Source organism: Tyto alba, unplaced genomic scaffold (genome assembly GCF_018691265.1).
Source record: "Tyto alba isolate M040663 unplaced genomic scaffold, T.alba_DEE_v4.0 Super-Scaffold_27, whole genome shotgun sequence".
NCBI classification, from domain to species: domain Eukaryota; kingdom Metazoa; phylum Chordata; class Aves; order Strigiformes; family Tytonidae; genus Tyto; species Tyto alba.
Window position 1 is genome coordinate 23,165,600 of NW_024881301.1, and position 10,706 is coordinate 23,176,305.

The 10,706-nt window shown below is 39.0% G+C and overlaps 1 protein-coding gene across 8 annotated transcripts in view; it reads left to right on the top strand.

Moving 5' to 3' along the window:
• The window catches only part of LOC104356815, a 35,069-nt gene extending 24,864 nt beyond the window's left edge, over positions 1 to 10,205 (top strand). For 7 of the 8 annotated variants that reach the window (XM_042798074.1, XM_042798075.1, XM_033004332.2 and 4 more), the window contains 7 exons: positions 1,595 to 1,616; positions 2,217 to 2,241; positions 3,152 to 3,190; positions 4,538 to 4,639; positions 5,862 to 5,967; positions 7,691 to 8,581; positions 9,356 to 10,205. In XM_042798074.1, the coding sequence (XP_042654008.1) occupies positions 1,595 to 1,616; positions 2,217 to 2,241; positions 3,152 to 3,190; positions 4,538 to 4,639; positions 5,862 to 5,967; positions 7,691 to 8,581; positions 9,356 to 9,411 (1,241 nt within the window). In that variant the 3' untranslated portion in view covers positions 9,412 to 10,205. Of the gene's footprint in view, positions 1 to 1,594; positions 1,617 to 2,216; positions 2,242 to 3,151; positions 3,191 to 4,537; positions 4,640 to 5,861; positions 5,968 to 7,441; positions 7,564 to 7,690; positions 8,582 to 9,355 lie in introns of those variants that run through there. The other variant, XM_042798078.1, reaches the window with a different exon arrangement.
• The last annotated feature ends 501 nt before the right edge of the window (positions 10,206 to 10,706 follow it).

A 10,706-nucleotide genomic window follows, 5' to 3' on the forward strand; every position in this document is an offset into this window, starting at 1 on the left:
GTAAGGACTCATTAAGCTGCTTCTGGAACACCGTGTCCTGCGTACATGGGAAATTTTGGTGAAGTGGAAAGAGTCAGCAGAGGACTCGCCAGCTACAAAAGATCATGAGCAGACTAGAGCATATGATATGGAGGACAGCTTAAGGTAGCTGGGTTTGATTACCTTGGAGAAGGCAGCAGGCAAGGAAGGGATCTGATTACTGTCTTCCACTCCCTAAAGCATGGCTACAGAGGAGCCAGACTTTGAGAAGGTGCACAGGGAAAGAACAACTGGCAACATTTACAGACTGCAATAAAGGAAATGCTGATTGAACGTTCAGAAAGTTCTGCAGTGAGTGGTCAAGCACTGAAATTATCTACTCAAAGAGGTGGGAAATTGCCATTCTTGAAGACTTATAAAACTCAACTGGACTTGGGCCTAAGCAGCCTGATCTCGTCTTGAGGCTAGTCTTTCTCAAAGTGAGCAGAACTTCAGTCATTTGCTTGAGTAGGGTGAAGTTTCTAGTGACTGAGTAGCACTCCTTGTCTCCACCCATCTTCTTTTCAAATGGGGGGATTTTGGAGACGTACTAGAAAGACAACACAAATTGAATAACTCAAGGAAAATTATTCTAATTGTCAGTGTCCTCATTTTGCAGTTAATTGTTTGTTTTCTGTTACTTACCACTGCTGTGGTAGTTTTTTCTTACCTCTCAGGTTGGACTAGATGAGCTCCAGAGGTCCCTTCCAGCCTAAACTGTTTTATGGTTCTCTGATTCTGCATGCAGAGGTCCCTCCCATCCTACATTTCCATGATTCTTAATTCACTGGATATCTTTGTGAAATGGTGGCAGTCCTTTTCTATCCTGATATCCAGAAAACTTTGGGACCTACAGTGCAACATCTTGTTACAAGTCATCAACATGTGTTCAACGTTGGGTGGTTAAAAAAATAACAGGAGTCTTTCAGCCTCATCTTGTAGGGGCAAAGATGTCGTTTGTCCTGAGAATTGTTACTTGTCCTGTTGCTTATCCTGGAACACCTATGCTGATAAATACTTAAGAAGTAATAAGTTATGTACCATGCAGTAGATGAATCTGTGAAACACAGCTACTGTCTTAGACTACCTTGTTTTACTGAGCTTTCTCTCCTTCCTCATGCTTATACACTGTACTAGCAAGAGAGGTGATTAGAGATTCTAATCTCCATAACTTCTTGCTCAAGAATGAGCTATTTTATGTGGAGCTTTGAGGTTCACTGGTGTGTTCACAGGAAAAAAGCAAAACCACAAGCCTTTTCACGTTTTGCATAGAGGAGGCATGCCCACCTCAGTTCGATCTACTGACTTCTTGTGTGAGATTCAGCTGCCTGAACACAGATGCTGTGGGGTACCCTGCAAAGCTGGCATGGCACAAGTCTCCCATAAACCTTTCATCAGGGGTGCCTGGTGGTTTCTGAAATGACAGTATGTGCCTAGGTTTAGGCTGCTGAATCCTGCCCTTTAAAGAAGCTGAGCCACTTCAGGGCCAGTACCTGTTCTGTTTGTGTAATGTTTCTATTACAGTAATACAGTAGAAACCCTATGATGTTGCTAATAATTCTTTTTAATTTTCTAGCCCCATCAAAGAAGAAGGCAAGGTGAGAACACTATTCCCACAGGGGAATCAACAAAATTTTTTTTTGCAATCTCTTTACTTATTAAATAGATCAACTTTTCTGTAACAAGCATCACATATGGGGAAAATATTTTATATTGTCTTTCCACTGTACTTATTTCTCATGTGTAAATTGTTCCTTTCTGTCTGTGAGGAAGTAACAGCTGTGGCTTTTGAAATATTCCACTAGTTATGCAGTTCAGTAGCAGTCTGATGTACTCATACACAAAGAAATTGCCGTTCAAATTTCAGGCTGTTAGCAATGGCATCCCAAATAGTGTTTAAGTTGTATTAAAGGCACCTCTGTTCATGTAGGAAGAAAAAAACCCACCATTATTTTAGTCATCTCCTTTAGCTGATCTGTAAAGTTTATCAGTGCTACTGTTCTCTCTGAGAGTCAATCAGGATAAGGACCTTTAAGAATTAATAGTATTTTAAATATGCTATAGAAAAAGATATTCCATATTGGTAAGTGAAACACATTTGGAAATGGAGATACTTTGATTATAGATACTATGAGTAAACCAAACTTTTTAGTAATCTTTAGAATGCGTCTTAATATTGTAATTTCTTTCTTTCTAAGGTGGGAGGATGATTATAAGCATGAGGTATGTAGTGGCAGTAATTCTATAAGTGTTTTATGTGGTAACAGTTTCCTTATGCTTGCCTTTATTTTTTCTGAAAAACTTTTACTCTTTGGATTCATTTGCTATTTTACTAGTAGTATTGCAGAAGCAAGATAATTGACTTAATGACCAGAATTCTGTGTTCATCACAGCAGAGGGGAAATTAATCCTGTACATCAGGATGCTCATCTACCTTAGCTCTCATAATTCTTGTTTGAAGCCACTGAGAATCTCAGACCCAGTGTTTGCAGACCAGGTCTCCCAACCTGTGCTACAGTCTCCACTTGTCTGTTTTGCCCCTTTTCAGATCAAAGGTATTCTGTACTGACAGTTTGGTTTAAACCTAAGATATCTCTAAAGATTTACAATCCTTTTTTCTAACTCAAAGGTGAAACTCAAAATTATCTCTCAAGTAGCTGTCCTGAAGAGCACTGGGCACTAACACTGAAAAGTACCTCATTTTTATCTTAGTGGCAGAGGTTTTGTACTCTGGTGTGTTCTGTGGTGATGTCTTGCTCTTTTAGGCCTCAGGCTGGTCAGGTACTATGCTAGCTGCAGCGGGGCACTTGCCTTTTTTTTTTTAAACACGAGGTTGGACCTGAGTGAGGAAAGCCTGGGAAAGACAGCTGTTGTAGGTGTGTAGCTTAGATGTGGAATGTGTTCTTCCCAGTATTGGAAGTAATGCAGTTGTATTTGCAGTAGCTGCTACCTAATTGCTATTGAGACTCTTAATGTTATATGTTTATGTCTGTGACCTAAAATTACTCTTTTCTTCGTGTTGACTTCTGTTGTTGGATAAAAGATTAAAAGATCTTGTTTTGTACCAGATGATAAAACAAATACTGTGGTATTCAGTCTTTTAATTTTTCTTCCCCATTCTACAATCCCACAGAATGATCCTGTTCGGAAACAGAAAGCTCTAGAATTCTTGGTACGTATGTAAAATAATTGGTAAGAGTGGTGCAGTTTCACAGTATGATGCAATGAATACTGTGAAGGAGCCTCTGATTACTGATCAAACTCATTTGACCACAACATTAATTTCTAAGTTTTATTTTAATGGGCTCTGCTCTGTGAAAAGCTAGTGCAGCTGTAGCATTATGTCAGCTCAGAACAACTTGCTGCTTTAAGTGTGAGGTCTCTGCCTGTTCTCTGGATCATTGTTCCCTTTGCTGAGGAGCCACCCTGACAAGCAGTGTTAGCAGCACTGATGTTGCTCAAGTGCTCTTGGCTGCCCATATCTAATGGGTTTGCTGATAATGCTGAATGAGAGGAGCCAGTCCTGTCTTGCTGCCTGTGATGCTGTGGCAGAACAGGCCAGCCAAATGGAACTGGGTGATACTAGAGCACAGCTCCCGGTGTTGGAGTGGGGAAGTTTCATCAGTTCAGTTGCTGTTAGCAGTGGCATAGTGAGAATCAGTTTGTCTTTTGGGTTTATGTTGTGAAAATACATGACTGTTTATATTCACGATTTTACTCCATGAAAGTCCTGTTCTGTACCTAAGGCAAAACGTCATTTGAGTCTGAACTGTTTATACACTGAAACCACAAAGGGAATGTTTGGGCTTCATTACTAATTGAAGATTTTTTTTTTTTCTTTCAGTTTCTATTGGTTTTCCTTTAAGCTGTGGTTATTTGTGACTTTAGGAAGAAGTAGAGAAAAAGCCAGTCTGGGGATAATCAGCAAACTACCAGAAATGCTTAGTAGACACTTAATTGATTTTTATCTACAGAAATCAAGGCTATTCTTTACGGCAGTCTGCCTATATTCTTTTAACTTACTGTAATCACTTCATATACTTGCTAATCAGTCTTTCTGGATATTAAAGAGACAGCCATAATTGTTCTGCACTTTACAGTTACATCAGTATCTTTTGGTATCTCTTATTCCCAAAATTGCATATAGGAAAATTATAATGGGAACTTTCGTTTTTGTTACTAAAATGGGGGAATCAAAGGCATTTGATGGTGCTGAATCTTACTTTTTATTCAATTTTATGCACAGACAACATAAATTTAGGACTTGTGCCCTTCTCCATCTGCAGCAAAATGTTCATGATTGACAGTATGGGAGTGACACAGGCATCCAGGTTTATGTTTTACCTTTTATAACCCCATTATTATGTTCACAATTTTATTTTTTCATATGTGTGTGTATGCATATATTATATATGTCTTATCTCAACTTCGTTATAAAAAAATCAAAGTATAACTTTGGTCTGTTTGTGGATATGGCCCTTCAGCATCCTAATGACCAATTCTAATTGTTTTTCATCAGGAGACTTTTCACATCACCTCAGATTCAGAAGCAACACTTGTTGTTCATATTACACAGGAACTCACAGAAGCTTTGAAGGCCTTTTGTGAAAAGAAAGCAGCAGTAAGTAGGCTAATCTTGACCAGAAATGTTTTATCACTGGGGGAAGAAAGGAGTGGTTGAACTCATTGTGTTAACACCCTGCCAAATTGTAACACGTCAGGCATAGGTCAAAAACCCCCAGTTAAATATACTTTATATATTTTTTTTTTTACAGTTTCTAAGAACCACATAGATTGCCTGGCACGTTTCTGTTAGTTTTCCATCATCTTCCATCTGTTTTGGTTTTCTTTGGCATATGTTCTCCCCCTGTTTTGGGCACCATTTTGCTTCATGATGTCTGGTTGTCATCCTTCCTTTGCAGTTGGTCCCTTGCTTGATAGCTTTTTTTCTAAGATTAATGAGACTTTAAATGCTACCCGAATGTGTCACTTCTTTCTTTTGTGGGCATGTGGATAAGTCTTTCTGGTGACTTGTAGCTCTGCTCCCAGTTGAGAGCTTTAATCTGTTAAGACTAAGGCAGGCAAGATGTTCCTGTCTCTGTCCCAGCCTAAACCAGGACACTGTCTTCCTGTTGGCCCCTAGAAAACCTCCATAGCTGCTTTGGATAAAAATTAAATACCTGTAGAAAAAAGCTTCTGAAGAAGGACCAGAATCTGTACAATAATTACTCGTCACTTCTGTCAGCTGTTAGTTCACAAAATTCAGCATGTGTTTTTCTGAAAGGTATTTCAGATTGGTTTTTAAAGCATTAATAATATATTCCACGCCAGCTAAGCTATGGTATAACTCTCTTTGTGCAAATGCCACCACCACTTTTTTTGAGTGCTACACTTTCAAAAGTGTCATGTATTTGAATATAATACAGTTCTCATGAGCTACTTAAAAACTGTTGCCATAGCTTAATCTCAGGCAGTAGCTGAGCCTTCCGTTCTGCGTTCTCCAGCCAGAGACAGGATTTGCATATGTGCCAGTTCTATATTTTAGCCAGATGATCTTGAGGATATGGGGCAATAAAGAAATTTGAAATAGGTGACACTGTCTTCCCCAGACACCTCATTCTGTTCTCCAGGCACGTACTTCTTCCAAATAATACTTTTGAAAATTGTGGTTTAATGTGGTAATTTTGAACAACAGAACAACACATCTTGCATATGGAATTTGCTGTCATCTAAAATTGTACTCTGCTAACTTTCTATGAGGATCTTGCTATTATTTTTTTTTTTTTTAGAATGCTCAAGATTCGAGTTTAAAAACAGACATTCTGACCTTTTCCTTTACCTAGGTTAATTATACTAATAGTCTGAGGCCGCTGATGTCAATATCTCAGGATGAATTTCCAGGAAGGAAAAGCATCCCAAAACACTATAAGCCATATGGAAAATCCAAAGGTAATTTAGATACTTTATTCTACTCATTTAAGTTTATTCTTAACACCACTCAGATTGTGAAAATTTACTTTTATGGTCAGCCATACTCCTTTGCTAGAGTAGTGTGTGTCTTTGCCCTTTTAGGCTGTCATGAATGGAGTGACAGACTTTACTCAGAGAGAAGTAGCAATATGTTTATTGATATAAAATAGTGATTTAACAAAGTTTGATAGTAAATGCAGCAGTGGTTTAACAAGATTCAGTGGCAAAGTTCACTTGATTTTTACTGCATAAAGGACAGGGTCAGACAAAACTGTCAGGGAAACCCTCCTGTTGAGCCACAAGGTTCAGAATGGGACCCCCTAGCTTTTTAAACTCCTTCTCAGAGGAGTCTGGGTGCGGCTGGATCCAGTCCTAGTCCCAGAGTTGGTCAACGGTTTATGTCTAAAGGATTATATGTGTGTACTCAGTCCTTTATATCACTTAGCTAAGACTGCAAAGTTTCAGCATGCTTATTCCCAATTCGCTTTCCAAATAATCTGCTGTGATAAGGATTCTCTCAACCTCAAGGAGTAACCTTGAGAGATGTCCCTTCTCAGGGGGAGATCCTGGTGTGCAGCCTGTTGCCATGCAGGAGAGCTCAACAGGCTCTGGGCTGTCCACTATTTATGGAGTAAGGTGCTTGACTTATAGTCATATTTGCATACCAGCTGTATTTTGGTTGGCAAGTGCTGAACTAGCCTGTAGCTGTTGAGCAAGCTTTATGGCCCTGACCTGTTGTGTTATCTGTCTCTTCTGAGTCCAGCTTAAACCAGACGCAGCCACCACGACCACCACTGGTGGCTAACGCTTTAAGCAGAGAGGGGGCAGGGGGAGCACACCACCACACTCCAGCCCATGACTCTAGTCAATCCATCTTACCCTCACAGAGTGGTGGTATGGTCACATCTTGCCTCTGTGCCATAAATAGTATATTGATAGTGTGTGCACTTATAGATCCGTGGTAGGAAGATAGTGAAGCACTGCTATTTGCTCTGTATCAGCTTGTATGTTTCGGGTGGTTGGAGTTGGGTTGTTTGTTTTATCATGTACCAAACCTTTATATACAATATAATTCTAAGCGATAGACATATTAGAGTTAGTAAAATCCCAACTGGGTGAAGCATGAAACTAAAAACTGTCGTTGCTGTCGGTGACCATCCAAGGAGAGTTTCCCACCAGTGGTGTTCTCCATCCTTCTTCACTCTTGCCAAGACATATCTCTGTATCACGATGAACAGTGTTTGGAATTTTGTGTCCAAAGTTTCGTGTGCATTCTAGCAGTTGACACAGGTCATTGTGTTCTAGTAGTTTCTTCACCAATGTAAGGTTCATTCCAGTGGGGGTAGGCAATAAATTTTGGCTCAATGTATAATTAGATTGTAACAATAGGTAAGACATAACAGGAGCTGAATATTTAAGGTCACCTTCAGCTAGTGTTAACCTTTACTTACAGCAGTAAAGCTTATTGGAAATCCAAGCGGTAACCTTTCCTAACCTTTAACGTGAAGATTTCCTAACATTTAACATGAGGATTTTGGGGTGAAAAGAAGGCAATCTCAGGTAAGACATAAGGGCAGGAAATGGGAAAAGAACGGGAGAAGAACACTTCATAAACCCTCAGAGTAGTTGTGGTTTTGGTTGATATTTTAATATTTTGCTAACTTTTGGTGCCATTTAATTATTTATGTATTTATTTATTCAGGAAATCCTAACTGGAATCAAGGTTTTTTGTCTCAGTATGAAGAGTGTTCTGCAGATGCTTCTTTGGCTTCTGCTAACTCATACAGTTACCAAACAGATGATGGATCCTCTTCCTATGGACTGAGATCTAATGACTTTGCAACGATGTCTGCACTCAGGGACTCTTTTGCTCTTCAGACTGGAAGTCCTGCCAGTGGTCTCAGTGAATGGCTGAGACAGTTCAGTCGTTCTGCTTCTGGCAATAATTCAGCTGGTGGGGCCTCTTCCTATGAGACAAGTCCAGTGAGTGAGTACTCGGCAGAATATATGTCCAGTGATGTGCGAGGCAGTAAGCTCCCTGATAACAGAATCTCATATGGTAGGGAAAGTACAAATTGGGGGAATCAACAAGCGTGTACAAAAGCGAGGCGTATGAGTGATCAAGGATTACCCTATGCCAATTCTTCTGCCTCTTATCCTTCAACTGGAAGATACTCCACAAACTATCCTTTGCAAAGCTATTCCTCTTACAAGAATGATGAGTCTGTGAATACTTGTACATCTTCTGCAGATTCTGCTGTTTCAGGGAGAGGTGGCTCCAGGTGGAATGCGGACTCTGGCTGGAGCCAGAGCTCTGGCTGGAGCCAGGAGTCTAGCTGGAGCCAGGAAGCTAGGTGTCGCGGATTCAGGCATCAGAAGTCAGACTACAAGAGTGATTGGAGTTCACATCAGTACTCGTTTTCTGGCAGTGGTTCGTACAGAGATTACCAGCAATTCGGAAGCTCGGATAAGATATTTGATGAAGATGCTGTTGGTCTTACTCCCAACATTTTGAATAGACTACGAGGAAAGGATATAGCTACAGTGACCAGGATGCTCAAACAGCTGGCTCCATATTATCCAGCACTTCAAAGTAAGATTGTGGTTAGTTCTCATGTAAAATTAGTTACACCAACATAGTTGCTTTAACGTAAGCAGGAGATTGCGTGTTGCAGAGATAGTACGCTCTGCTCAGAGCAGTTGAGTTCATTTTGCTCAACAGCTGTATCAGTTGAAAAATGCCGTTAATTGCCTCTCTGAGGAGACTCTGCAGCTTGACAACTAATAGAGCTGTGAGGGGGAGGCAATTCTGACAGCACAAACCTTTTCTGAATTGAAAGGTTTGTCCTAGGCCATCTTGATAACTAGCATCTTATAGCATGATCAGAGTTTGTACTGTTGGGGTGGCAACTGTGGGAAGGGAATGTATTGGCATAAAGGAAAAAAAATGTTGGAATGCATGCAGAACCAAACTTGGATGGCACTATAATAGATGAAGGTACTCCAGATGGATCAGACACATTGGGATAACAAAAGAGAAATGTTATCAAAGAGCTGATTTGTTATATGACAAATTATTTTTTCCAATTACTGTAGAAATATTCCTTAATGTTAAAAATAGTAAAATACTCTTCAAAATAAAAGATTTTTTCCTTTGCAAGTACATTATAAGAGGGACTTAAAAGAAGGTGGACATGTGCTACTGCATAGTTGTCATTGGGTGTGAGTTTGGACAAATGCAAACTATGCTTATGGTACTAGAATTAATTAATTAACTAGGTAGCTAGTTAACAGTAAAACTTTCATTTTAATGTTCTCTGCTGTATTGTGTGAAATAACATGAAACATTTTTATCTCCCCTTTCTAGAACTAAATATTCAGACATTAGTCAATGTGCTAGTAGAAACTAGAGGAAAAAATTAAGGAGCAACAACAGCTGAACTGGAAACAGATGAACAGATTCGAGAATCTCCATCTCGGCTTTCAGGAAAGAGACTGAATTTAATTTTGTGTTGTACTGGTTCTGGAAGGGGAAAGGGAGGTAGGGTTTAATTTTTTAACATGAAATATAGCTGGAACACAAACTTGCACATAACGGAGGTGAACATACTATTTTGTTTAGGCTTTTTTAATGTATTTGTTATATCTTAGTATATTACAGAAGAAGATCTTTTGTTATTTTTTGAAAATATGTTAATGTTGTTTTGTCAGCAAAAAGCTAGTAACCCTTTTAACACCCTTCCCAATTCAGAAAAAAAGAAAGGTTTAATTTTTTGTTATCTACTTAAGAAAAATATTCACTGAAATTACAAGTCAATTGATTGGAGGCTTTATAATTAGCATATTATTAGAAATTGATACACTACATTTCTGTTTAGACAAAGAAAGGAGAGTGTCACAGCAAAGGTATCCGCTGTCTCAGTGTGATAAGAAAAATGTAATCTGTTCCACGGGATTGGTATGTAATGGGGCATATTACTTGCTTTCATTTTTCAGAGTAAAGAGACATGAAATACATGCAGATTTTTTTTTTTATCATGTTGTTCAGAATGAAATGGTAACAAATCAATTTAAAAACTCATTTGATGGACTGATCCATACTAAGATAAAAATTCTTCATTCTTCCTACTGGCGAAAGCAGACTAAGAAATAGTAGAACCTGTAAGGCAATCAGATAAAATAATAGGGAAAAATAAATAATCACAATGATATACTAACTGCGGAATACTTGGCAGTTCATGATGTTTATTAGTGGTCCATACTTTTGTTTTCTTTTCCTCACACGTGCTCATGAACGCCTGGCTTTAGGTGTCTACTTTATGTAACCAAATCCAGCTTACATGGTGCTAAAGAAAAGAAGCAAAGTGAGACAATGTACTCCCCAGTGTCCATTTTCCTTTTCACTGCTGTGTTGTGGACTATCATTTTCCTTCTCACCCATACCTGAAATATTTCTCTGTCTCTGTGCATTAAATTCTTGGGCTAAAACAGGGTTAATCCTCATGAGCTGTCATAATATATTTTTGCATTCACTAAAATAACTTTTAGTATCCTGCCGTGAATTTTAACAAAAAGGCAACAAAGCAATTTATGACAGAGCATATAAACTTAATTCCATAAAGTTCTCCTGTAACTGTGTTGCTTGTGCATCAGAAAAGATCCACTCCCCTTTTTCATTCCTGTTCACTATTTCCTTTTCTCCTTCTCATACCTACTGA